Source organism: Impatiens glandulifera, chromosome 6 (assembly GCF_907164915.1).
Source record: "Impatiens glandulifera chromosome 6, dImpGla2.1, whole genome shotgun sequence".
In the NCBI taxonomy this organism is placed as follows: Eukaryota; Viridiplantae; Streptophyta; class Magnoliopsida; order Ericales; family Balsaminaceae; genus Impatiens; species Impatiens glandulifera.
The window spans coordinates 255,558-282,327 of NC_061867.1; the positions used below are offsets into that span (position 1 = coordinate 255,558).

Genomic DNA, 26,770 nt, shown 5'->3' on the forward strand with positions numbered 1-26,770 from the left:
TTCGTTTAACCTTTTTGGGAGGGAGGGAGCTACACATTTCATCCAGAGAAGAATCTTTTCCATGATTGCCATGGGAGAAATCCTCCTGCCAATGCGATTGGAAAATACATTAATAAAATGTTTGTATATATATATATATAGAGAGAGAGAGAGGAGTCGTTAAATTTCAAAAGACTATGTATGATATTATGGCTATATGCCATTTCTCAAAAGACTATGTATGATATTATGGCTATATGCCATTTCTCTAAACTTTGCGAGAAAAGCATTCAATATCAACCAGGCTCATACTCTCTACTTAGGCCAGCCAGCAAAGGGTAGGGTAGGGAGTGAGTGAGAATTATACCACAACCAGGGCATCGGAAATAATATTTGTTGTCCCTCAAAACCAGCCCCGATCCCTTACATACTTCACATCTTTGTTGAGCTACCTGAACAACCCAAAAGATAAAACATTAAAGCAGAAGATCACTTGTCTTGGATATAACTGTTTCCCCACATTATTATGATAAGGTGATCAGATACAAAAAAAAAAACTCACAATTCTCTTGCTGAACTCGATCCCTGCAACCACAAACGGTGCCGTGCCAGCTGCATAGTATTGTTTGAGAGAAAAAAGTTAGCTTTAAGCTTATAACTCAAACACCCAATTAATTATTAAGGTCACATTCTGGCATTTTTAGATCAAATTGGAGTTTTATGTAAGATGGATATTGAGAAAGCCTAGAACCATCTTATAAATCTTAAGTATGACGAGGATATATGGGAATGAGAATGACAATAGGAGAACAATGGATCACTTTTTGTATGTCGATAGGTTGTTTCACTATCTTTAGAAGCATGTTGCAGAGAGACCCTCTATCTCGACACTTGATTGTTATTGTTATGGAGGCTTGTAGTAGGATTATGCTCAAAACTGAGTAGAAGGGCGTGATGATTCATAAAGGGTAACAATTGGCACTGGAATGAGAGAATCTAGGGTTTTGTTGATGATACTTAAATGTATAAGTGAAGCAATTAAACAGTGGGAGTTTGAATTGACTATCTAAATAGGATATTGATCCTATTTGATTTGAGGCATCTCTGATTAATAAATTACATTTTGTCTTTATGGTTGAAGTGGGAAATGAGAATGATCTGGTTAGTAAAATTTTGGATTCAAGAACGGATCATTCCCATTGACATATTTTGGGTTCTTCTTTTTCGTGTGCCAGTCCAATGTAAAAGCAAAGAGATTTGGAGGAACTATGACTTTTGAAAATATGGAGAAAAGATTGACAGAGATATGGAAGAGTAGGGTTTTTTTTATCTAGACAAGAGTTCTAGCTATTTTAATAAGATGTTTTTCTCCAAAAGAAAAGTTGCTACGATCAACAATTTAGTACTAGCTATATGAATCTGCCAAGTGAGAAAGCAATTTAGTACTAGCTATATGAATCTGCCAAGTGAGAAAGTTACCGAGAGCACCAACGACAATCTGCCAAGTGACCTCAGCCTGACCTGGATCTGCAACTGCGGGGGGCAATACAATATCGGTGATAACAGCGGAGATGGATCTCCGCTTCTTCTTCTTCGATAAGCGGCGGTATTGTCCATTTCTGAGGCTAACGGATGATGATGATGATTTAGAGTTGTACTGGTGGTGGTCATTGAATATCGGACGGAGGAGGAGCGGGGAAGGTGAGAAGGGAAGCCCGGCCGTCACCACCGGGAGGGGGGAACAAATCAAAGAAGCTTTCATTATCTGTGGGGAAAGTATATATAGTTGCTACTTGCTAGCTAGAAGAAGAGGTGAAAACAGGTGATTGTGATTTGTGATTGAGAGAAGAAGAAGAAGAAGCAGGATCAGTAATGTATCGACGTCGTCATCTTCTTCTTCTTGTATTCACAATCACAACTTTTTCAGCGGCAACCACAACTTAACGACAGACACCCCAAGATTTTTCTGCACCACATTTATTATCTTTTTTTTCTTATTCTTGTCTACTTTTTTCTAGACCCACAAATTAAGCATTTTCATTCTATTAATATAATGGGTTATTCATTGCATAAGTGATTCATTAGGAAATAAGCAAAATCTAAGTTACATGATGATGATGAATGATGATTCCTCCTCCTAAAGCAAAGCTGAAAAACGAGATTTTTAGTTAAAGAGCAAAGCATTTGAATTTACTAATACATAATAATACTCTATCTATGGGGGGGCAGGGGTATGGTTTATGGTTAAGAAAAAAGGAAATAGGCTGCTGATGATGATGAGACCAGCAAGAGAGAGGCAAGCAACCAAATATTGAACGAATAACTCGAAGAGAGTCTGCAGCAGGTAATTTGGCTACCACCTTATCATCATCATCATCATCATTCAAGGACGAAATTCATAATCTAACCGTAGCTAAGCATTCTCATCAAAATGAAATTTGTCATGAATTCAACCCCCAAGCATCTTACTCCTTCCTAGTATACTACTACTACTGCTGCTGCAACAACAACAACAACATTAACAGCAATTGCCAAGTCAAAAAATGAAACAGACAGACCAACAACAACAACTGTTCAGATTAAGAAACTTTGATCATACAAAGTTTTTCAAGTGTATTGCATCAATCACTATTATTATTATTCATAGCAAAAGCATTTCCAATCCAATGCATCAAACAGAATCGAATGACCCCCAAGAAGTCTCTTTTTTCTTCTTCCTCTTTTAGCTGTTTTCTGTCCCTCTCTACTCATAAATGGGGGTGGGGGGGAAACCCTAGGAAAAAGAAAAGAAAACAAAACAAAAGGAGAGATCTCTCCTACTTTTTGTACCGAGATACCTCTCCTTCGTTGGGGAAGAAACCCATTAGCCTTCCGGCGGAATTCTGGTAAGCATACATGAAGCCACCCATCACACCGATCAGACCTCCAGTCACCATAGACGGACCCCTAATATTCGGCTTAATCCCTGCACAATTATTATTATTATTATTAATAATAAACGAAACCCACAATTCAATCAACTACATCGTATAATAATAATAATTTGCAATTTGCAATTTGAAAACAAACAAACAAACATCCAGGAATAGATAGATATGGAGAAAAGAAATAGAAGAAGCACCCGACAAGTAGCCGACGGTGACGGAGATGCCACTGATGGTGGTAAGACGTAAGTAATCAAGGGCGTTGAAATTGGCGACAGTCTTGGTGAATGGAGGGTTTCGATCTATAACTGGGTACTCGGGCTTCGTCGACGCAGTAATATCTGTATTCATCTTCTCTCTCTCTCTCTCTAGCAAAACTGCTGTGTCTTATTAACCTGAGATGATTGGAAGAAGTTGGAAACCGAAGGAAGGAAGAAGGGGGTGTTATTAATTAAGTGGGCCGAACGAACGAACGGCCTAGTGGTGTTAGATTGGGCCTAGTTTGTTTACAAGATCTTCCTTCCTTCTTTCAATACTCATTATAAAATCCCAATAATTAATTATTACTTTTTTTCATTACCTAAATTATATATTATTTATCACTTTTTTCATTACCAATGCAATAATCAGTTACACTATTATTTCATTTTAGCAAGGTAAGGTTGAAAATTATCTTATTTGTACTTGGATTCAACAACCAGACAGACCACTCTTTCTTTCTTTCTTTTATGCTGAATCAGAGAAAAACAAGACAATGGGATATGATAAAGTGCTTCATATGTTCCAATTAGGTATGTATTCCAAGTACAAATGAAGCTCAGTGCTACTTCTTCTATTTTCTCTTTCCAAACAAAACAATATATAACTTCTTCCTTCTTACTCGTTACAAAATTTTCATGTCCAATAACAGAAAAAGAAACAACAACGTTGTTGAGTAAGAAAATAAAAGAAACCACTATGCTTGCTATGTTTCATTTTGACCACCAACAACAGATTCGTCATGTTCGCCATTTACATTGCTACCGGAATGCTCGCCTTCTTCAGAGCAATTCACTTCGTCGAAATTCGTGTCGTTGCCATTCACGTCGCCGCTCCATTTCCTTTTCATGATCTTGGGAATCAAGCGCGTCACATCTTTTGCCTCCACTGTCGAATCATCGTCGTTATTTACTAGTTCAAACCTAATTGCGCTCACCTTCCTGGCATTACCGGCTAATATCTGCACCAGGAAAGCATTCTCTGAATGAAGGCTGTTTTTTTAATAGAGAGCAGTTTCGAGAGAACATCCTTGTAGGAAAGAAGAAGAAAAAAATATATATGGTGTTATTTTTCAATGGCCAAACATGAAGCCTCACTCACCTCAAGCTTAAGGATTTGATGTTTTTCTTCCTGATCTTGGCGGTCAGATTCTCCTTCTGTAAACTCACCATGCTCTTTCCGGTTTGCTTTCTCTAGAACCACTTTAACCGTCTCACCAGTCCTTGGGATGTATCCAAAAGCCTCGCAGATAAAACCGGACACAGTTTCATACTGATGGCCCTGTTGGACAATCAGGAAAATGGGCAACTGAGTGAATTTCCTTTCCAGAGCCAAATGATATAGAATATAAAACATAGGATATAAGATGGGAGAAATTCTTAGGGCATGAGGACAAATGTATCAAACAGCACAAAGCTATACACAATTCAGAAACATGACCAGAGCTACAAAACTGTTTCATTGTGAATATGACAACCAAATTCAGTATCTTGGTTCATAAAATGGATTTGAAAATATACAACTACAGACAGGACCGCAAAAAATTCATCTAGCCCACTTGTAATAAATTGGTTAGTATCTTCTAATAAAGGGAGGGGATAGTGTAAGCTTCTAGTAAATTGGTTAGTATGAAGGATACACAGAAATAAGAAAGATTTGTGTCAGAACATGGAAAGTCATTTGAATCTGGAAATATAGTTAAACTGACTGATCCCTCAATGCTGAGAACAACCAAAAGGAAATAACTGAGTCAAATCTGGATATCTTCAAGAGTCAGGCCCAACAAGAAATCATTTTTATTTTGTTTAAAACGAAAAATTCTCATTATTACCATGGTCAACCCAATAAGAGATAAATAATTAGCACAAAAGTATTGATTACCTCAGGCATTTTGATATTAAGATCGTCTGAGAGTTGATCAATCGATGTATTTGCATCCACATCATAAACTCCCTCAGTTCGCATCACAATATAGCCAGTTTTCTTGTCAATTTCCTCCTATTACAAGATAGAATACAAAATTGTAGCAAAAATTAGCAAACATGCTTATGAAATTTCAGCCTTTATAATAGCAGTTTTGCAAAGTACAAGTCATCATCTCATATTTAAAAAGAGCTTACAGGTCTCTTTGTTGTAGGGAGGCTTCTTTTGACCTTTTATTTATTCTACTAGGTATGTTCTAATTGGTTACGGGTGAAGCATAGTATATCTATTATTAATGCTAGATTGGAAATTTTAAAACAATCTATTCTTTTTGTTCAACCGGGATAATATGTTCTTTAGACAAGAATTAGACTTTAGGGTTAGACAAGTGTTTAAATAGAACCTTGGGTTCCAATTACATTATGCAATAAAAAAAAACTTATTTATGGTTTATCTCTTCTCCAAATTCTCTTGTTTCTCATCTTCTCTTTGGGACACTAGCTATGGAATTATCAAACTAGGCTTATTCCAAACAACACCTTTATCATTTCCATGAGACATTAACTCCATGTGGTTGGAGTTGTGTCTTCCCAACAAAATGCTCATTTATGCCTATCTTGGAAGTTTTTTTGAAAGGGTGAAACGCGTCAAGTAAGGGTCGAACCAACAACTTACGCTTAAGAAGTAGACACTCTACTGACTGTACGGCCTATCTTGGAAGTTGTTCTTTATTATTTAGTTTCCCTCTCTATTGCCTATAAATTGGCCTCCCATTAATAGTTTAATCATCCCATAATATATGAAAAAATCTTTTTCTTAGAACTTTCTACACTAGCAAATCCTGGTGTTTGCTACATGGTGGAGGCAAATATTGTGAAAATCCTATTCCAGGTGTCTCCAAATTCTTATAATTTAATTTCACAGTACTAAACGAAAGAATTGTGATCGGATACACCAAAGAAGCAAAAAATCATGATCGTCGTATATTATGATGAGAAGACACGAACAGAAGAATTATGAATTTTCTTGAAGCAGTGAAGAAAGTAATATCATACATATGAGTTGGAAATAAGAACACAAATATGGACGAGGCTTACCTTAGAATCATTCTCATCAAAGATTTCACCAACAATTTCCTCAACCACATCTTCAAGAGTAACCAACTGTTTCACACATTTGCAAGATGAGGATTTCATTGAAACAATAGATTAAATCCAAATCCAATTAGGCAAAATAGAATATCCCAGTACATAAGATGTACCTTTTATAAAATCATGAAAATTTTCCATTAGAAAAAGAAGAAAAGAAAAGTATTAGATTTCTACATACTCCAACTGTTCCACCATACTCGTTGAGGACAACAGCCATATGAACTTTCCTAATACGGAACTCTCTGAGAAGATTCCAGACCGACATTGAATCTGCATGGTTATAAAAAATCCTTTAATCAACCGGTTTCTCTATCATAATTTTATCTAAAAGTTTAAATGAAACCAGCTCAAGTTTGCAGAATTTGCAATTAAAAGCTGATCCAATAAAAGGCATATCACCCAAAACAACTCTCAAAGTTCATATATGCGTCTACGAATTTTATAATTCTCAGTCAAGGTCTACTTATTGTCTTGGATACTCTGACACTCAACTTCATTACCCATTGGCAACAGATATTTTTCGTAGAGAACCCTAAGTTTTTTGCCTGGACATATTGCTCAAACAGGGATGAAATTTGAATTATCTGGTTAAGAAAAGTTGTAATCTAGATGATAATAGGAGTTATTTGGTAGGATACATTCACGAGTAAACAGAGTGATACACATCATAAGGAACATGGGCTAGCATGTAGAGGATTATAGCATTTGGTTATTATACATTATATAGAGGAATAGTATTTTAGGGTAGTGATATGAAATGAATGAAGATAGAAGAGTCTGTATCCCCATCCCCATCTTCTCTAGGTCTCACCCCCTTCTTCTAAGTCTCGCACCTTTCCTCTAATTTATCATCCCTTTCTTCAAGTGTAAAGCCTAATTTCTATTATCCATTTATAATATCAATATTACTAGCGGTTACAGATACACCCTTAGGGAATTGCCAATGAGAGCATTACGTCGGATGTCCTACTGAATTATACAACTGATGGACTTGAATGCAAAAGCTTCAGTGATGTGATTAAAAGATACATTTCAGTCACAAAGAACTTTCACACCAAATTAAAGACAAGGACTCACTCACCAGACAAAAGACAAACATTAATAGCACAAAATACTCAAAATTAAAATAGACAACAAGAGAAAAAGAATAGTAAAAGGATACCAGGAACAAAATACGCCGGCTTGTGAGCCATATCTCCTACAGTAGATGTTTCAAGGATATCCCCCTTTAAAATCAAACAAATTATAGTTCCACAAACTCTTAGATGCTTTTTTTGTATTATTGATGAAATGTATAGCAAGAGAATGATAACAAAGACAAAATAAGTTAGTAGCAACCAGCTGACCTTCTGAACATTATCCAAAAGATCCATTGCATATGCAATGCCAACTATATTGTCAACACGCTCTTCAAAAACAGGCACCCTACAGAAATGTTACTCAGGGTTTTAGGATATGTAAAATTGCATACAAAATATTATGACCGTGATGACAAATCTAGAGTACCTGGAGTACTGATGAGTCACCCACAAGTTGTGAAAATCAACAAGGGTTGCTCTAGCATCAATGGCCACAACATCAATGAGAGGTGTCATCACTTCTCTAACATGAGTATCTTTTATCTCCAATACATTCTCAATCATGTCCTGCAAACATATGCCAGAATGTTTAGCCAACTTTCCCTGTATATCTATGAAATTGGAAAATCCATCTCTATAGTTTAACAAAGGGAGAACAGTTGCACAGCTTATATAAGTGACTTGGTAATATCCTCCCCACATGTAACAGTCAGTTGGGTGTTCTAAATGTAATATGGCATGGGTAAATACCATTCTGTCAGAAGTGATACAATCTTGAACATGACAAGGGTTGTGTATTAAAGGGAAAGATAGAACAAGAAAACCAAGCTCAATGATGGTTCTGGGTAGATAGACTGAAAGAAGAAATATGCATCCCAAAGGATTCTCACTAAAACTCAAAATACATACATTTCCTCAAATATAATAGCTCGTGAGCTTTGGAAGAAGATCTTATATTTTGTGAATGAAGCTTCATACGTTATATTTGGTTGTGTGGATTTTTGGAAGACACTGCTGGAGTGTTTGATTGGGATTTGATGTTATATGATCCTAATCTCTATCTCGATTGTTGTTGAGCTTTCCCTTTTTCCCTCTTTCTTTTCATTTTGCCCTTGCTTTATCGCTGTTTGTATTGTATGAAGTCGTGTTCACGACATGTCACAATTCCCGACAACTTTATTGATACAAATTTAAACTTTAAAAAAAATATAATAACCCATGAATTATAAAAATGTCTAAGAATGATCATATTGTATGATTGTTTATTACAGTCTACAAACAACATGCACTTTGTTGAGTTGATGTTTCAACAGATGCTAAACAATGGGTAGAAAGACACTCTTTTTTTACTTGTTCTAAAGAATATGAATCACATATGAATTTTCTCCTGTATTAGATATGAGATTAAAATAATATATGGTTATATAATAATATGAATGAGTGAAGATAATCATATGTAATTAGATTTTATTAGGATATTATTACTTTATATTATTATTATTATACATATGTGATTAGATTTTATTAGGATATTCACCCAATGAAAAGAAAGAAACAACACGAGTTGGAAACAAAAGTACTGGAGACAAAGTGAGTTAAAGAGATAGAAGCGCTAGAAATGACAAAGACTGGAGATGAGGTATAAGAGAGAAAATGAAAACATTACTATTGTTAAAGTGTAAAACTATGTTGCAAATTCAAATCAATGTTCATAGCAAAATAACAAGTCAATGTTACTAACTTGGATTAAGGGGGGGTGATGAAATATTAGATACTAAGATAATATGTGATAATCTATTATTAATACGATATGATTGAGAATAATAATATTTGATTGAATTTGATTAGGATATTAAATGTTATGAAGGAAAACATGATCTCTATAATACAACTTCTCTTTGTTTTTCTATATAAACAAAGACAATGGTTTTCTCTCACCTGTTCTTCCTCTTCAATAGCTCCACTTAATTCAGCTCCTCGCAACATCAACTTCAATTCATCTTCAGTAACATATGGTTCGCTAGCAAATAAAAAAAATCCAAGATGATGAATGGGATGTTGAAGTGGCTAATAAACAGAATAAAAAAACTTATCCCATGCGTTTGAGCCTTCATGACCATTTTAAAAATAAAAAACTAGCTCTTCCCATCAAATTCCAGTTAAGTGTCAAAGCCGGAGAGGGAATCTATCTAACCAGTAATGATGACAGAAAAAAAAAAAAAAAAAGTGAACACCATAATTCTTATACGATACCTTCTTCCTTTCAGACCAAGCAGTTTTAGCATCCCATTCGACAAATAAGTTGCAACTTTTCCCACAGGATATAATACCACGGAAAGCCAAGCCACTGGCCTGACCTAGAGGTTGCAAGTAATATTAGATAAACTACTGCAAACAATATATATATATATATATATATGTGTGTGTGTGTGTGTGTGTGTGTGCAAAACACTAGCATCAAGTTTATCACATAAAATAAATGGTCTGTTTTAAATGGTAGTTTTACATCTTGGTTCACTTTTAAGTCTAAACTTACCACAAATCTAGCAACTTCTGTTGGATGATGAACTGCTATACTTTTGGGAGTGATTTCAGTGAGAAGCAAAACAGCAACCTGGCATCATTAAGAATAAATTAAACATCTCTGAAGAAATGGGTGTTTTCATAATTCATTAATATGAATGTTTAAGCAAGATAACAACTTCTGAAATGAGAAAGGGATTCTAAATTTTTAAATAATTTCATGAGCAATCTGTTAAGTGCCACAAGAAATTCTTCTGAAACTTTTTTGAATGGGGCGACTTTTTAATTATTCCACATTTTACGTGAATGTTGCATAATCTGTGATGAAACAACCAAACAAAAACAATTGCGTACAAGTAATGACAAGATGAGATTAGTAGTTATAGTCTTAGACTACCATTGTCAAGCAACAAACTAGAATTAGACTTGCAATATATCAATACAAATTATGAAGGCTCGTTTAGCACAGTAGTAGAGCACAAGGCTCGTGGTCACAACGTCGCGGGTTCAATCTTTCGTGACCATTTCCAAATATATATAAGTATGACAGAAAAAAAATTTGAACACCATAATTCTTATACGATACATTCATCCTTTCCGACCAAGCAATTTTAGCAATAAGTATATCAATACAAAAGCACTTTTAAGTTCTAACTGTATCTTGTACTACATAATCATATGGAGCTAACACCTAGGGCAAAATCAAGTCATTTCACAAATATTTAAGTTGTATGACATGGAAACCAAGTATATGAGGCGAGCATGTTAGCATACTAAAGGGAGATCCAGACTTACAGTCATCACCCCAGTAGCTGCACTTACTCCAGCTTCACCAAATATAGTTGTGGCTGCCTTTGTAACAAGTGCAGTTGCACCAATGTTCAATACCCTGACAAAGAGCACACATTCAATACAGAAAGCTCACATATCCAGATTCAGGCTACGATAACAAATATGGTGTAAGAATACGTTGTTGCAATAAGTATGGTCGTAAGGAATCGAGTAACATCACTTCGAAGCAACTTGAAGACGCCGTTTTCTGAGTCTTTTTCAGCCAATTCCCGCACCTGTTATGCGTATGCAGAGAAGTTGCGATAAGAAAAGAGTTACTAAGAAAAACCAAAACAATGAGTAACAAAATGCCAATGTTCAAGCACCAGAAGCTATGGGCAACATTTACCAAATACAAGTTAAGAAGCCAGCATGATCTCATATTAGTAATGAAATGAGAGATAACTATATCAAGTGGCCTGATTTTCATGTAAAACATATCATAATCACATTAAGATAAAAAAAAAAAAAAATAGGAAATATAGGCATTAAATTTAGACATGTAAAGAGTGCCTTGCCGCCAAATCTCCAAAACTAAAAAGAGATGTCAAACTGATTGATGTGCAGTTCTACTAAGTGGCTGCCATGCCTGTCAAGTTGGGATTTATACACAATATTAAACTAATAGAATTACTGCTGTCAATGAGATAAAATGCAGTTTTTACATGATTTGTCACTTAAACCAGAAATCTGGTCAAATTCATAGCTATTTGTTTCAATTGGAATCATAAAACAAAAGGCTGCATCTTACCTTCCATGGCCATAAAGTGGTAATTGAAGTTTCTGCCAATGAGAAAAACGCAGAGAGACCCAAAAGAGCAGCTAGAATTAAGCCTTGTTCTTTTAGAACTAGAAGAACCTGAAAAATCTTGGGCCAACTACCCTTTAACAACAATTTAGTACGCCCTACAGCATCATAACCTGCAGTGGCAACACCCTCGACTGCGAACACTTTCCGGCACCCTAATACCAAGACCCCGCAGAAAATGGCAGCCAAGACAATTCCACGTTTCACCAAAACTTGAGTGGTTCCATTATTATTGAATTGCTCAACCATCTCCGACGTTTCCTGTCCGTCGACGAATTTGGCCATAATTGGTCTGAAGCGATCTCTATTTCTTCTTCTTCCATGAAGAAAGACCTCATTTCTTGGGGGGTTTGCAAAAAATAGTTTTCTTCCAAGCAAGGAGGAAGTGCAATTGGCTGGAAAAGGAGCAGTGAAATGCAGGTGTGTGGAGCGAATATTGTTCCTGGTCGAGAAGGTAGAGTGAGAATGTGAGACGAGTAGAAGTGAGCGCTTGGGAGCAGAAAAGAATGACAATCGAGTGAGTGCGGATGCTTCGGATAGTGCATCCATGACAACAAGGGACGAAAAAGAAGCAAACTTGAGAGATGGGGAAGGAAGGAGAGAGGGGAATAGATAAATACTAGGATTTGTTGAGGAAGGAGGAAAGGGGGGGTTTTGAAATCGAGTAGAGGATGAAGAGGAAGAGGAAGAGAAAGAGGAGCTTCATGAGTAGAGAGAAGCGGATGATGCATTGCTGGTGGGTATGGGCGGAGGAGAAGGAGGAAGAGAAGAGAGAGTGGCTGCTATCTGAACCTCCATCTTCATCCTCTTCTTCCGGAGCAGCTAGCTGTAGCTGTAGCCTGTAGCAGCTGTAGCTGTAGCCTGTAGCAGCTGTAGCTGTAGGCGTGGAGAATCTCTCGTCGCAGGAGGGAGGGAGGGAGGGAGGGAGAAAGGAGTAGGAGGAGCTTAAAGTTGTGTTACTTACAATGTCTTAAGAATGAAATTACCGATACACCCTCGAAATTGGTCAGGATTGGATTTTTGAAGTCCAAATTTATGAAGTAAAATGAAAATAGATAGATAGATACACAAAAACAGCTAATATTAATACAACAACCCCCTGGGAATACATCTGAATTTTGAGATCTATTTTTACTTGGTTTCACTTCACTCTTGACTGTCAAATCTCTGAATTCTATTTTGGTGTATGTTGTTGTTGTTGAATCCCCAAATCTCTTTCTTTTTATACATATACTATTCTCTTCCTTAATTTAATTTGGATTGGATTGGAGGGTTCCTCTCCTTATTAGAGGTTTCAGATTCACAAAGTATATGCGGCTGCATTTTTTATTCTAAATTTATTTAGACCAATTGGACCTTCCAGACTCCAGAGTATGTATGTATGTATGTTAGATCTTCTGTCTATTCATTGAGTTCGCGAAGGGAAGGGAAGGGAAGGGTTTGGTTTGGTTAAGAATCGTATGCTTTTCTTACCTACGAGATCATTTTGCCTACTCTTAAAATGTATCTCAATATTCTCTTTAATTTTATAGCCTAATCATACTAATGGGAGGAGGAGGAGGAGGAGGGCAACTAAATTTGATTGAAATCGTTGCTGACTGTAAAAGAGATGATGCTGGCTGTTGGTATTATATTATGGCTTGAGAAGAAAAAGAAGAGGCAATTGACATTCATTCCTTGAGGCATTTCTTCTATCAAAATAAATAAACAAACATCAATGATGATTGCAGGACTCTGTCATCATGAAAAAGACCCCCATTGGAATGACAAAGCAAATCTCCACAAACTTAGATTAAAGGGACTTCGATGTCCAAACATTCACAATAAAAAGTAAAAAGTAGAGGAAGAAAGAGTGGACGGACTTTAGTTATAAATTAAAAATACACGTTATGTGTATGTATGTCTATGCATGTCTGCTACTTAAACAAATGTGGAACCACCAAAAAAGACACAAGTTAACTTATACAGTATATAGGATAAATATTCAAAAGGCACAGAGGGGACAACAAAGAAAGAAGAAGAAGAAGAAGAAAAGCTAAACCCTTGACATCCCCATCTTTCTCTCAAAAAGGCGTCTAAGAAGGTAAACTTGCACAACACTGGCACCAACAAGAGCAGCTGACTCGTACAATGCCTTGTGAATTGCCCTTTTGCTCATCTTCTCATTTACTGCATTCATTCATTCATTAGCTATTATTAGCCTAGTACAATAAATGAGCAAGTCAATCCACATCTTTCATACAACTACACTAATCATTCAATGTTCCATACACTTTAACTTGGGAGTCCTCAATGAAAACAACCTAGTTTTTCTTGCCTTGACAACGTTTTGTCATCTTTTCCTCAAGAATCCACTTTAGATTCACATAATACATACCTATAGCAATATCAATTATCTTTGATGACCAAAAATCATTCTTCGTGGCATATTGATGCCATGCCACGACAAGGAACAGAGCACAAAGATCCAATAATTTATTTACTAAAAAGAAAAAGGATACTAGATCCAAGAAATCAGAAGAAACAAGCCGTCATTCATGATAAAATAATATCTTGTAGCAATCAATGCAAATAGCATAAAAAATTAGGAGATGAAGAAATACCCAGAGCCTGTTGGTCAGTCTGAGCCTCTAGCCAATGTTGTTCGAATTGGATGTTGTATAGAGCCTCCTCTAACTTGGATATTTGCTCCAACAAAGGGTTAAAGTGTTCTAAAGATAAACCATAGCAAGAAATGTAACTACAGTGAAGTATTAACACCATCATAATGAAAGAGAATTAAGGTAAAAAGAAAGGAAAAAATCCATAAAGACAAGTATGGCGCACCATCTTTTGCATGGGGATCATGGTAGGAGAAATGGGCTTCGTGTACATCAAAATCTACAGTTTCATGATAAGGTGACTTGTTGGTGAAGCAGAACCGATGAACTCCTTTATGTCGTGTAACAAATTCAGATTTCTCACTTATCTTGTCCCGAAAATCATGTATCTGATCACCATTAGGTCCTTTCACCTGAAATTGTCAGTAATATTGCTAGGTTAACACCACATGACATGTGATGTGGGTGAGTTAAAGCAGAGAAAATGGAGCTCAATGAATTTCTCCTAAGATGAGTGATCAGAAAGAACATCATAAAATGTTATGTATGCAACAGTAGATTCTATAGTCCCACCACCACATTGGAAGGGTAACTAATATGTTGGCCTATCTGTAATGGGTGTTGTTGGTTAGACAGACAGACAGACAGACAGTGTTGAGAATGATTGATGAACATGAAGAGTCAAAATGTAACAGAAAGGAAAAAAAAGAAAGAAGAAACCCTAAAATAAGAAAAAGAGCATAATAAAAGAAAAGAAAAGAAAAGAAAGGAAAGAGATGAGTGGTTACCACAAGATCAACCCCCTCGGGAGCATAATGCCATGCTCCCTCGGACTTAATGACGACAAAGGAGAAATGAACGGAGTCGCCTTCGTATTGAACATTGTGTGATAAGCATTCTTCCCTGTCAATGACAAACCTGATCCCAGAAACAGCTTGCAGGGTGGTGGTCGATAGAATAGCGAGAGATAAGAAGACAACAAATTTGAAGAGGCGGGATTTCATCTGCATTAATCAATTAATGATTTGATTTGATTTGATTTGAAGCAATTAAGCGCTTATTAGTAAAATTGAACATCAATCAATCAAAAGTCAGAGGCAGGCAAGCAAGCAAGTATAAGAGAATTAATCAAAATTAGGGGAAGAGGTATTGAAATGTTTTACCTTTATTAGAAGAATAGAAGAACCTGACCTGACGGAAGGAAGGAATCGGAGATAAATATATAAAGAAATAAATAAAAAGAAGAGATGATGAGACGACGTGTGAAGAAAACTGCGGCCTGTTAGTCCGGCAGTCGGAGAAGCAGGCAGAGCAGGTATGAGAAATTTGTGTGTTGCAGAGAAGAAGACGAAACTCTCGTGAGAAGAAGAAGAAGAAGAAAGAAGAAGAAGAAGAAAAAGAAGAAGACTCTCTTCGATCTTTTTCTGACTTGTCTTCCAGGTTAACAACCACAAGAACGTCGTCGTTTTTAGTTTCCGCTCAGAGCTAGCTAAACAAACATCATGACAGGACCAATAACATCTTGCCACGGAGTACACCTGACGTGGTTCTCTAATTAATTAATTAATTTGCTATTAATTAGGCTGGCTAACTTCCTACAATTAATTAATGAACCGGATTCAGCTCCTTTGTTTTTCGTTTTTTTTTTTACTATTCAAAAATATAGATTTATTTTTATTTATTAAATTACTATCATATTTTTTTATATTTAAATTTTATAAAAATAAAATATTTTAAGAGAAGGGATAGAGGGAGGGAAATTGGTGAGTGAATGACTTGACATCACCTTCCTTGTTGGAAAATGTAAAAGTGGGAGGAAAGAGAGAAATTATTTGATTTTTTCAACAAATAAGATTATGTCAAGTCATTCCCTCACCTAATCATTTCTCATATTTTAATATTTATATTCATGTATACACAATTTTATCTCACTAGTATCCTTTATTATCTTTCTTCTTGTATTTCTTTATAACAATTATATCAAATCATAATTAAATTTTATTTTATTTATTTAATTTATTAATCAAAAAAATAATAATATTATTAGTCATTTTGTTGTTTTATCATAAAAAAAAATATATAATCTCCTCAAAATCAAACCAAATTACTTTATTGTTATTATTATTATAATTATAATCCGAATTTATTATAATAAACTCATACTTAACAACCAAATTACTTTGTTTTTATAAAATATAAATATTACATATATAATAATTTAATTAATTAAAAAATAAAATAACCTATTTTTTCTTCAAAGAAGATTTATATAACCAAATAAATACCTCAGATCAAACAAGCTCTAATAACATTGTCCTCCTTCTCCGAATTAATTTCTATCAACTTTGGCATTGAGATGAAAGCTGCACAAAACCAATTGCAAAATCTATCTATCTATCTAATATTCTATACTATAGACAAGTAGTGTGTATACTTACTGATCCTTCATAAGAGAAGAAGATGAACTTTTGCAATTCATTTTTCATAAGAAGAGAAGAAGAAGAAGAAGGGCGGAAAACCAAACTAATCCAGCAGCAACATTTACAACCGATAGAATGCTGATAGCAGAGGCAGCGACCCACTAGACTAATTAGACTAGACATACACATAGACTTATATACTAAGCTCTAAAGCAGCAAGGACCAACAAATAGTATAGATTTTATCCACCGAGGAGGAATCGGAGCCATACATACATACATACATAGACATTCATTCATTCATTCCACCCTAATTTAAATTTAAAGACATGTTAGGTGCAGCAATTCTATTTCTATGATGATTGGTGAGAATTTTAGGTGGAGAAAACAAAAGTGCTCAACATTATCTCTTACCACCAAATGAGATCTCAAGTTACAGTTCCAGCAGCTTGGCTAATTTCTTCAACAAAACTACCAAGGAATGAATTGCCACAGAATAGATAAAAATATAATAAAGTCTAATTAAGTTACACCAAAAGTAAAGTCTGTCTGTCTGTCTTAAATATGGAAATCCCCCCCATATCAAGCAGTGGCAACTGAAACGAGACAGTTTATAACCAACAACAGCTTACAAGAAATTACTTGGAGAACAAGTCTGCATTCACCCAATCCCTGCAAGAGAAAGTCAGTCAGAGCTGTGAGATCTGAAGAAGAAATCAAAGTAAAACAATAATGGAATGGAATTTACTACTACTACTACTACTACTTACTTGCTGATATCATCCAGGTGATCATCAAAGTCAACTATATCATTCCACTTTTCTGATGAAATGTAATCCAATAGTAATATGTTTGCTGTTGGTTCCTTTGTGGTGAATCTGCTGCTGCTACCATCACCAGATCCCAGCAACTTCCACCTTGAAGCATCTCTTGAATAAAGCTGGTGAAGAATATAAAAGTACATCCTCCTTGAGTGTATTATGATTGATTGTATTTGTTCAGTAAATGAAAAGAATGAACTCTTCACACATGCATAAACTATCTTCTGGCGTACTAGATGAGATCAAATATCATCTTCTTCTTCGCCTATCTACTATTAACCAATTTAATCCCATTTTGTTAAATCAATCATGAGGACTAAGGGCATCAAGGTCTGTAAATTGAGGCTCAAAATTGTTGTACATACATAGTTACAAGTTAGTTGATTCTCTACTATTATGATATAATTGCTCTTACACAACTGAGATTGCACCCAAATAACAGAGCTCAATTTTAAATCTCAAGAATTGATGGAACAAAAAAGCTAATATATAATAATACCCAAAACATAAACCCTAGGAGGACAATAAAAACTCACCTGCATCACAGGGCTTCTTTCCTTGCTTTTTGGCAAAGCTTCAAGCTTTTTATTATCCAACTGGAAACACCCAAATCATAATAATAAACACTAGAGAGAAACAAGCGGTAAAAGGCAGACAATTTTTCAAATGATATAGCGAGTTACCAGAAGCAGGGCAGATTGGGGGAAGTAGCGATGTATCTGATCCCCAATGTTCTTGGCAACATTACTTAGCTCGAAATCATCGAATCTCTCGTTAGCATGGAAGTAACCGACAATACTGAGTCCTTGAGCGGAGTAGAACTCTTCTGTCTAATTCCGATAAGAGGGAGGAAACAGTGAGTCTGAGAATAGAATATATGACGAGTATAGAGCATTGAAAGAAAGAAAGAAAGAAAGAGAGAGAATTCCAAACCATATTCAATGCGATTTCGAGGGGAGGGAGGAGGCCGATCTGAGAGTGGAATAGGGGGACAGAGTCGGTAATCTCCACAAGAGGGTCGGTGTCGCTGCTACTGGAGAAGCGGCCAAGGAGTATACCGTTGACGGCCGAGGTCTTGTGCTTGATGGCATGGAGGATGAGCTTGATGTACGCGTTCTGTGCGATCACATAACGTACTTCTCCGGATCCCATTATAGAATCGAATTGAATTGAATTGAATCGAATCACAGTACAGCAGCTTGCCGGCGCAAATTAGAAAGAAAAAGGCACCAACAGGGAGGAAGAGGGATTGAGATTGAGATGAGAACCCGGCTTAGTCTTTAGGCGTTGAATTTATTATTATTTTTTTATAACTAATTATATTCATTTCTCCCCTTCTATCAAAAACAAATAATAATAATAATAAATTGAAAAAATAAAAAATTAGTTGTATAAATTTGTAAAACTGCTTAATTAGTTCAAACATATATATTATAAAAAATGGGCTTATTTAGTCTTTAAGTAAATACAGTTAATTTTTATTTATTAATTAAATATTATTTTTTCTCTCTTTCTCATTTTTATAATTAATTAATTAATTCTTTTTATATTTTTTATTAATTAATTATTATTTTTTTCATTTATCTTTTTTTTCATTCTATCTATTTATAAGTTGATATTTGATTGTTTTAATTTTAATTTTTTCAACTATATATTTTTGAGTTAAAATATTATTCTAAAATCATTCTATCCCTTTAAGAAGTTAATATTTAGATATCATAATAAGTTATCCCTTCAACAATAAAAACAACTATTTAACACACAAAAAAATATCAAATTCAAAGACACCAAAAAAAATAATAATAATCAAGATTATAAAAATAATAATAAATAAATAAACATGACTATTAATTTCATTTTTTATATTAAAATATATATAAAAAAAATTACAAAAATATTACAAAAAAAAAAAATTAAGGAAAGAGATAAAGAAAAAAATATATATTTAATTAATAAATATATATATTTAATTAATAATTATATAAATTTAAAAAAAAAAAATTGACTTTGTTTACTAGGTACTAGGCTGAGTCAAGTAACTTTGTTTGGCGTTCACTTTCCCAAACTAACCTAGTTTGTTCATTCATTTCAAACTAATTTGGTTTAGTATTCAAACTCAGCTTTTTTTTATTTATTTATTTATTCTTTTTACATTTAAAATTCATTATATATAAAATTAAATCATTTATATTTTGATATATATTTTAAATTATTATTTATATAAACTAAATTATTTATATTTTGATATATATTTTAAATTATTATTTTTATAAATTAGATTATTTATATTGTAATATATAATTTAAATATAATTATTTTTTATAAATTTGATTATTTGTATTTTAATATATATATATATATATATATATATATATATATATATATATATATATATTTGCATTTCAATTATTATTTATATAGTTTAATAGGGAAATTTGACGAAATAACCCTCATAATAGGGTTATTTCCAAATTTAGCATAGGCCAGATAATTTTTTCAAATTTAACCTTTTGCCCATGGGAAAAAGACTCTTTTGCCCCTCAATTAAAAAATAACATTTTCTTTTTCCTTTCTTTTTCGTTTTCCCTCTCTCTCCTCTTTTCATATTTCCGAAACAAAGCAACCATCATCATCTTCTTCTTCTCCTCTCCCCCGACGACGAAGCTGAAGGAACCAACGAAGCCACCATCATCATCTTCTTCTTCTTCTCCTCTCCCCCGACGACGAAGCCGAAAGAACCAACGAAGCAACTCAGAACGAAGCCACCATCATCATCTTCTTCTTCTCCTCTCCCCCGACGACGAAGCCGAAAAAACCAACGAAGCAACTCAGAACGAAGCCACCATCATCATCATCTTTTTCTTCTCCTCTCCCTCGACGATGAAGTTGAAGTAACCAACGAAGGAACGAACGAACGAACGAAGCAACATTGAAGGTGAGTTTTTCCCTTTTTCTGTCGTTTACCTTCCATGCATGCTGAAATGTAATAATGGTTTTGGGTTTATTGTTTAGGTTTAGGTTTAGGTTGATTGGCTGACTGAATCGTTTTAGGTTTAAAATGCATATGTCGAAGGTTGTTGCAGGCTGTCGCAGGCGAATGCGCATTCCCCTGCGACAGATGCGCAGTTGTTGAGTTTTGATGCGAGTAAATTTAAATGCGTGATGCAGTTATGTAGCTTGCAAAATAACTTTTTATTCTCATGCTTGTAGTAGTACAAAGAAGATCATTTAACCTGTATTTTCTAATGTAAAATGCAGTTCTGCTGGAAATGATAAATGAGTAGACAATTATGTATCATTTTCAAATTTTCTGTTAGTGAACAGTTTCCGACAATCGGGACTAATATCCATCCTTCATTCTGTGGCATTTGTTGAAAATGTTTAGATTTGCTCTTTAATTATTGATTCTAGCCAAGGCTGAGTCTCCATGAAAATTGTTTGTAAACCTTCTTTCTCTGTACTGCAGGTATTTGCTGAAGATTGTAGATAGTGGAGAGAATGTCCGGTTGCAATACCGATCACTTAAAATACTCTCTCAGTTGAAGGATACTGATCCTAGAGATCCATCGTAGAGAAACTGCTCATTACTTGACTTCTTATAGTTGTTTGGGATGCTATAATGCTAATTAGTAGGCATCTCAATATGTGAGAAAAACTGGGATTCAGTTTGTTACAGATTGTGGATCAAGCAAGCTTTGTGGGTGAAAGGAGATTGTATCTAGTAGGTAGTTATGGTAGCTGTTTATGAGTTTTGTACAGAAAATGACCTGTCTTAGAATGAATTTTGATAAGAGGAAAAGAAAGACCCCATAGTAATTTGGAGGGAGATGGTATAGGCTGCTAGGGAAATGAATGTAAGTAGTGACATTTTGTACTTTTAGTTTGTGGATGGAAAAATGTCACTTTTCTTTCACTTGTATCTTATTTTTTTCAGTGTTTTTACTTCAAAGACTTGGTAGCATTATCGCTCTATTAGCATCATAAATATTCTATTTATGAGTGAACGGAGATAAGTGTTTCGTAATAAAATTTATCAATTTTTCTAGTCCAAATCTAGATTAAACTCCGGATTCAAGTCGTTTTCCTATGATCAGGAGCAACCAACAATAGTCTCATCAAGAAAAGGGATTTGTAATGCAAGTTATTGTTTTGGTATATAATTTTGGATTGAAATAAGCATAAGCATTTACCTTACTAGTTTAAAGGACGTGTTCTAGCAAAAAAAAAAAAAAAAATGTTTCAAGAACATGCAATCCAAGCATAATTGAAAATGTGGTGGTGACATTAAGAAAATGGAAATAAAATTGTTATTGTTTATGCTAAACTGAGGATTTGAGCATCATTTGGTGAGGTTTTCATGACAACAAAACCAAACCAACTTTTCTTTCGTCTTTAAAAAGCAAGTACAAGTGGATTTCCATGAAACACAGCCAGAAAAATTCTCAATAACAGATTTGGTTTTGCTTTTGGTTGGTGTCATCTGCAAAAAAAACCTTATGTCAGACTAATGAAAACAAATACCACTTCTTTAAAACAAATAAGACATCTGTCGCAGGCGAATGCGCATCTGTCGCAGGCGACAGATGCGCATTCGCCTGCGACAGCCTGCAACAACCTTCGAAATATGCATTTTAAACTCAAAATGATTCAGTCAGCCAATAAACATAAACCTAAACCTAAACAATAAACCCTAAACCATTCTTACATTTCAGCATGCATGGAAGGTAAACGACAAAAAAGGGAAAAACTCACCTTCAATGTGGCTTCGTTCGTTCGTTGCTTCGTTGGTTACTTCGGCTTCATCGTTGGGGGAGAGGAGAAGAAGAAGAAGATGATGATGGTGGCTTCGTTGGTTCTTTCGGCTTCGTCGTCGGGGGAGAGGAGAAGAAGAAGATGATGATGGTTGCTTTGTTTTCGGAAATATGAAAAGAGGAGAGAGAGGGAAAACGGAAAGGGAAGGAAAAAGAAAATGTTATTTTTTAATTGAGAAGCAAAAGAGTCTTTTCCCATGGGCAAAAAGTTATATTTGAAAAAATTATATGGCCTATGCTAAATTTGGAAATAACCCTATTACGAGGGTTAGTTCGTCAAATTTGCCGTTTAATAAATATTCCTTTTTAACATTGTGATATATAATTGATAAATACTAATAAATTTAAAAATATCCCAAGTTCAACTCATGTACTTGTAAAAGTAAACATTTATGAGTGTAATTTTTTTCAATAAAATATATATGTATTAAGCAAAAAAAACGAAAAAAGATTTGGCCGAAAATAATAAAAAAAAAGCTATGGATAACTATATATATTTATCATATTTTATTTCTTATTTTAGTTTATCATATTTTCATTTTAGTTTTGTGAACTTAATATAGCTAGAAATAAGTTGAATATAATTTAATTATAAAAAAAATGATTAAAAGACACTTGGGATGGGTTGAAAGGATTGGAATGTATGAATCTTTTGTAAATTGTAAGGTGCTGTTATTATTTGACATCTAAATTTTATTTAATTATTTATATATATATATATATATTTTTTTTCATGACTAACATATAATTTTGTTTGTAAATTACATTTGAAAAATTAAATAATGGTTAATGCAAAATAATATAAATATAATCGATTAAGCTTAAAGAAAAAAACATTATAAAAATTAAAAAATAATTTAAAAAAAAAGAACAATACAAAATAACAAATTTTAATGAGAGATAATGAGTTATTCAACTGTTTCAACTTCTTTTAATGGTAAAATAATAATAAAATTATGAATTAAACCTATTTGAAAAGCTAAAAAATTATTATTTAAACAAAAAGAAGAAATCAAATTAAAATTACTCTTTTTTTTAATATATATATATATATATATTAACAATGAAGTTATTATGAATTTTATAATAAAATAAAATGATTTTTGAGGAGGAGAAAATTCAAATAGAAAATAGAAAAGGAAAATAAATATCTCTTGGGTGGAGTGGGAAGAGGAATAAATAAATAAGAAAAAAATAAAAATCTGATTGCTGGGTTCTTTCTTTGTTTCTGGAAATGGAAGGAAAAGTAGTGTTATGGCAAGTTTCCGGTGGAGCGGCATGTGATAAGTCATTTGTTAGGTAAGGTTCTAAGAATGTATGTATGTATGTATGTATGTAGCCCAAGTGATCTTCTTAGTCGAGTTGATGATCGATCGATATCGATCTATCTTCTTAGTTTGGTTAGAATTAGATAGTTGTTGTTGTTTTCTATCTAATATTGCTGCTGTAGTTTCCATTGATAGATAATATATGCATGTATGTATGTATGTACTCTTATTTATTGAACTGATGATTTTCTTAGCATCCATAATATATATTGTATTGTGGTGTTACTTTTGACTACCAACAAACAGGTTGTATGCCTTTCTTCTTTAAAAAATATGATTGACCTCATTTCTTACCGAGATCTAGGAATCCTACAAGTTTAATTACTAAGCAAATTCAACTCTAATTGATCATCAGCTTTGTACCACCTAGCTAGCTATCTAGCTAATGAACATGTTTTTCCCTTGCAAATAGAACCAGCCATGCCACCAACAATTTCCAAAACAAGATTACCTTTACCAAGTACATGGGTTCCGTACCACCTTGCCTGCCAGTGCCAGCAGTAAATATTCCAAGAAGGTCTTTTCTGGGGTTTCTGGCTATCACCCCCTTTCTTCTGAATCTCTCTCCGGTTCTTGGTGCTCCATCACCAGAGAATGACCAGGCAAAAGTAATCCGGTAATGTTTTTTTTCTCTTCATTTTCTTTTTAAATCTCGTCAACAAGTACTAAATGCTTTTCTATACTACAATTAGCAAATAATTGATTTTGTCTCTGAACTCCAATGTGAATTTTGAAGTGCCCAGGACCATGAAGCTGGACAGTGGTGTGAGATTACAAGGTAAAACAACTTGTCAATGTTGGTTGCATCGTTTTCCTAGGAATGTTCTTTTTATTTTTATGCCTCTGTTTTATTTTACCCCAATTATATATCAAGTTTGATTTTTTTTTTTTTTTTTTCTGCTTCTCTTGTGAAGATATAGTTAAAGGAGAAGGGCTTGAAGCCCGTGGAGGAGATCTGGTAGAATTGAATTATGTGTGTAGGCGATCTAACGGATATTTCGTGCATAGGTTTGTCCCTCTTCTTCAGATAGCGAGTTTTTTCATTTCTCTTATAATTCTGGAGGTTGTTCTTGGGGATGCTGGAACTGGCCTTTTTGTCTAATACTTTTACAAGTGTAAAACTTGTTGTATGCCTGAGGCTGAGGTCGAGGCCCTTGGCCTAGTGGTCATGTATCCTCCTCAATATAGGTGTTAAAAGCTCTATATTACTCTTTCTTTTTTTTTGAACAAAAGGTCAACTTTTATATATAGGAATAAGTGGAACGCAAGGAGCGTTCTGCATTACAAAAACTGAAAGAGACAGAAAAAGAACAGAGGTAATAATCCACCCACCTAGAGTCCTATTATAGTCCCAGCCGTTGCCAATGCCCCTTTTTCCTAATCGAATTGAAACGTGTGAAGAAGAAATCCTTTAATCCTTTCTTTTCTTAAGCTCTTCCCTCTATTATATTACTCTTTCATCACAATCTAACCGCTTTTTTTTTTTTTTTTTTTTTCATTTTCTTGCAGCACTGTAGATCAGTTCAGTGGTGAAAGCAATCCTGTTATACTAACTTTGGATGAGAATAAGGTTTATTCTATATTTATACTCAATATCATAAACTGAAGACATCTCTTTCACTGGAAAAGAGTATAATTTATATGCTGTATAAGATTTGACTAGCATTAATAGCTATGTGGATTTTATATTTTGTAATTCTATGAAAGGTTCTGAAGAGAAGAGAAGATAATAGAACTAGTATCTTTGATAATCAACATGCTTTTTAGCTTTATTGCTTCATTAGCTGAATATTGTTTCTCTTGATTATTGAAAGCTCGAGAAATGACAGTTTCTGAAAACAATAAATCTTCCATTATTTAATGACAATTACATTTCACAGATAATAAAGGGACTAATGGAAGTATTGGTGGGCATGAAGATTGGAGGTAATAATAAATCAGCAAGAGTTAAATAAGCAAAATCCAATATTAAGAATGCTATGCTAGGTGCGCATTGAAGGACATTATGTTTTTATGGAAATGTGACTTTTGTTTTCTACTATGGTGTTAATGACACCTTCGTGTATTATTTTATTTTATTTAAAAAAAAAAGAATGGTATGCCAGGCCATTGTAGTAGTTGAGGATAGTTTGCTGTTAATTTTCAGGCAAGAGAAGAGCTCTTATACCTCCGTCAGTGGGGTACATAAATGAGAAATTGCAACCAATTCCGGATGAGGTTTGGATGGATTATTTATGTTGGTTGTATGATGATAAAATTTTGAGTCTAGAGATAAAGATAGATAGATAGATAGATTGATTATAATAATTGCAGTTTGGTCCTCGACGCAGCCTTTTGTCTCATACAAGTGAGGATTTGATATTTGAAGTACAGCTATTGAAAGTACTGTGAGTATGCATTGATCAACTAAGTAACTGTAATAGTAGTATTAAATAAATATATGAGAATTTCATGTCTTATTATTTTGGGCTGATTGAATCCAAGAAAGCATATATATTAATATGTATATTATTTTGGGTTGATTGTTAATATGTATATTGCTGCTGCAGGAAGGGCTCAACACAACAATAGATAGAAGGAAGGGAGAAAGGAAGGAAGGAACCCTCCTTCTTCTTCTGGTGAAGCAATATAGAGTCAACTTCCCCCCACATCTAAACATCTTCAATACTACTTTGTATAAACAATTGTGTTTCCTTTTCTATAAATGCTACTATAGTAGTCACAACTTCAATAGAAAAGCTTTTAACAATTACAATAGAAAGAAAGAAAGAAGAATCACCACCTTCCTTCCACTCCATTACTTTGTTTATTTTGCATCAATCACCTCATCTCATGTTCCCTATTTTTAGTTATTTACTTGACCTTCTCATCTTATCTTATGTAATGCGGTAAGCTTAATTTAAAAGAAAAATATGTAACGTTTTGAACACATTTTGCGTTATTTTAATAAAAGCCGATATTTTAAAAAAAAATAGAAAAATAGTACTGTGCATAAATTATATTACCTATAAGACTGTCTTGTTGTTGATAAGATGACATGTATTTTTTAGAATATCATCAAGTTGTCATATAAGGGGAAATTTGAGGAAATGACCCCAAAATAGGGGCTAAATGCGTTTGGTGCGGGCCCATGTTTTTTATAGCGCTGGTGACCCCCAAATTTTTTAATGACCATTATACCCATGCGTCACGCACCCTCCAGATGCGTGACGCACCCTGAACCCTATAAAGTCATAATTTTTTTTCATTTTTGATTCATTTTCTCTCTCATCCACCCCCTTTCTTCCCCGTCTTCTCCGCTCCGCCGTGAACCCT

General features: G+C 34.3%; 6 protein-coding genes across 7 annotated transcripts; 1 reads left to right on the forward strand and 5 right to left on the reverse strand.

Annotated features, from left to right (window-relative positions):
• Positions 1-20: 20 nt before the first annotated feature.
• Positions 21-1,866, reverse strand: LOC124944113. The gene is made up of 4 exons (XM_047484585.1): positions 1,459-1,866; positions 542-591; positions 347-431; positions 21-85 (listed from the first exon to the last, which is right to left on the reverse strand). The coding sequence occupies exons 1-4, from the start codon at positions 1,739-1,741 to the stop codon at positions 39-41; spliced, it is 465 nt and encodes a 154-aa protein (XP_047340541.1). The 5' UTR covers positions 1,742-1,866; the 3' UTR covers positions 21-38.
• Positions 1,867-2,537: 671 nt separating this feature from the next.
• On the reverse strand, positions 2,538-3,316 carry LOC124944114. Its single transcript, XM_047484586.1, has 2 exons — positions 3,101-3,316; positions 2,538-2,944 (listed from the first exon to the last, which is right to left on the reverse strand). Exons 1-2 carry the CDS (start codon positions 3,252-3,254, stop codon positions 2,796-2,798), a joined length of 303 nt encoding a protein of 100 aa, XP_047340542.1. The 5' UTR covers positions 3,255-3,316; the 3' UTR covers positions 2,538-2,795.
• Positions 3,317-3,711: 395 nt separating this feature from the next.
• LOC124941319 (putative DUF21 domain-containing protein At3g13070, chloroplastic) lies at positions 3,712-12,396 on the reverse strand. The gene is made up of 14 exons (XM_047481621.1): positions 11,420-12,396; positions 10,807-10,904; positions 10,633-10,726; positions 9,851-9,928; positions 9,568-9,671; positions 9,253-9,334; positions 7,742-7,881; positions 7,582-7,660; positions 7,398-7,461; positions 6,414-6,505; positions 6,182-6,247; positions 5,043-5,159; positions 4,263-4,442; positions 3,712-4,122 (listed from the first exon to the last, which is right to left on the reverse strand). The coding sequence occupies exons 1-14, from the start codon at positions 12,023-12,025 to the stop codon at positions 3,868-3,870; spliced, it is 2,055 nt and encodes a 684-aa protein (XP_047337577.1). The 5' UTR covers positions 12,026-12,396; the 3' UTR covers positions 3,712-3,867.
• A 940-nt stretch (positions 12,397-13,336) lies between these two features.
• Positions 13,337-15,532, reverse strand: LOC124941557 (transmembrane emp24 domain-containing protein p24beta2-like). Its single transcript, XM_047481897.1, has 5 exons — positions 15,240-15,532; positions 14,865-15,080; positions 14,303-14,489; positions 14,080-14,187; positions 13,337-13,645 (listed from the first exon to the last, which is right to left on the reverse strand). The coding sequence occupies exons 2-5, from the start codon at positions 15,078-15,080 to the stop codon at positions 13,512-13,514; spliced, it is 645 nt and encodes a 214-aa protein (XP_047337853.1). The 5' UTR covers positions 15,240-15,532; the 3' UTR covers positions 13,337-13,511.
• A 1,342-nt stretch (positions 15,533-16,874) lies between these two features.
• Positions 16,875-18,572, reverse strand: LOC124941784 (ER membrane protein complex subunit 8/9 homolog). Its single transcript, XM_047482134.1, has 5 exons — positions 18,250-18,572; positions 18,000-18,146; positions 17,853-17,912; positions 17,266-17,435; positions 16,875-17,167 (listed from the first exon to the last, which is right to left on the reverse strand). The coding sequence occupies exons 1-5, from the start codon at positions 18,466-18,468 to the stop codon at positions 17,134-17,136; spliced, it is 630 nt and encodes a 209-aa protein (XP_047338090.1). The 5' UTR covers positions 18,469-18,572; the 3' UTR covers positions 16,875-17,133.
• A 4,715-nt stretch (positions 18,573-23,287) lies between these two features.
• Positions 23,288-26,188, forward strand: LOC124942288 (peptidyl-prolyl cis-trans isomerase FKBP16-1, chloroplastic). 2 transcript variants are annotated; one of them, XM_047482763.1, is made up of 9 exons: positions 23,288-23,426; positions 23,868-24,071; positions 24,199-24,233; positions 24,370-24,463; positions 24,965-25,025; positions 25,336-25,381; positions 25,602-25,672; positions 25,769-25,846; positions 26,005-26,188. In XM_047482763.1, exons 1-8 carry the CDS (start codon positions 23,362-23,364, stop codon positions 25,844-25,846), a joined length of 654 nt encoding a protein of 217 aa, XP_047338719.1. In that variant the 5' UTR covers positions 23,288-23,361; the 3' UTR covers positions 26,005-26,188. The 2 variants fall into 2 exon arrangements, with proteins under 2 accessions (XP_047338719.1, XP_047338718.1); XM_047482762.1 differs by having other exon boundaries at positions 25,769-25,842.
• Positions 26,189-26,770: the final 582 nt, after the last annotated feature.

Coding starts and splice junctions, on each gene's coding strand:
- LOC124944113 (XM_047484585.1), bottom strand. CDS start 1,741: ATGAAAGCTTCTTTGATTTGTTCCCCCCTCCCGGTGGTGACGGCCGGG. Junction 592..1,458: donor GATTGTCGTTGGTGCTCTCG/GTAACTTTCTCA, acceptor AATACTATGCAG/CTGGCACGGCACCGTTTGTG. Junction 432..541: donor TCGAGTTCAGCAAGAGAATT/GTGAGTTTTTTT, acceptor TGGGTTGTTCAG/GTAGCTCAACAAAGATGTGA.
- LOC124944114 (XM_047484586.1), bottom strand. CDS start 3,254: ATGAATACAGATATTACTGCGTCGACGAAGCCCGAGTACCCAGTTATA. Junction 2,945..3,100: donor CACCGTCGGCTACTTGTCGG/GTGCTTCTTCTA, acceptor ATAATTGTGCAG/GGATTAAGCCGAATATTAGG.
- LOC124941319 (XM_047481621.1), bottom strand. CDS start 12,025: ATGGATGCACTATCCGAAGCATCCGCACTCACTCGATTGTCATTCTTT. Junction 10,905..11,419: donor CCACTTTATGGCCATGGAAG/GTAAGATGCAGC, acceptor TACGCATAACAG/GTGCGGGAATTGGCTGAAAA. Junction 4,443..5,042: donor TTAATATCAAAATGCCTGAG/GTAATCAATACT, acceptor ATTGTCCAACAG/GGCCATCAGTATGAAACTGT.
- LOC124941557 (XM_047481897.1), bottom strand. CDS start 15,080: ATGAAATCCCGCCTCTTCAAATTTGTTGTCTTCTTATCTCTCGCTATT. Junction 14,490..14,864: donor CCGAGGGGGTTGATCTTGTG/GTAACCACTCAT, acceptor TGACAATTTCAG/GTGAAAGGACCTAATGGTGA. Junction 13,646..14,079: donor GACTGACCAACAGGCTCTGG/GTATTTCTTCAT, acceptor GAATGAATGCAG/TAAATGAGAAGATGAGCAAA.
- LOC124941784 (XM_047482134.1), bottom strand. CDS start 18,468: ATGGGATCCGGAGAAGTACGTTATGTGATCGCACAGAACGCGTACATC. Junction 18,147..18,249: donor TCGAAATCGCATTGAATATG/GTTTGGAATTCT, acceptor TATCGGAATTAG/ACAGAAGAGTTCTACTCCGC. Junction 17,436..17,852: donor AAAGAAGCCCTGTGATGCAG/GTGAGTTTTTAT, acceptor ATTCTTCACCAG/CTTTATTCAAGAGATGCTTC.
- LOC124942288 (XM_047482762.1), top strand. CDS start 23,362: ATGGAAGGAAAAGTAGTGTTATGGCAAGTTTCCGGTGGAGCGGCATGT. Junction 23,427..23,867: donor TGTGATAAGTCATTTGTTAG/GTAAGGTTCTAA, acceptor CCTTGCAAATAG/AACCAGCCATGCCACCAACA. Junction 25,382..25,601: donor GGTGGGCATGAAGATTGGAG/GTAATAATAAAT, acceptor GTTAATTTTCAG/GCAAGAGAAGAGCTCTTATA.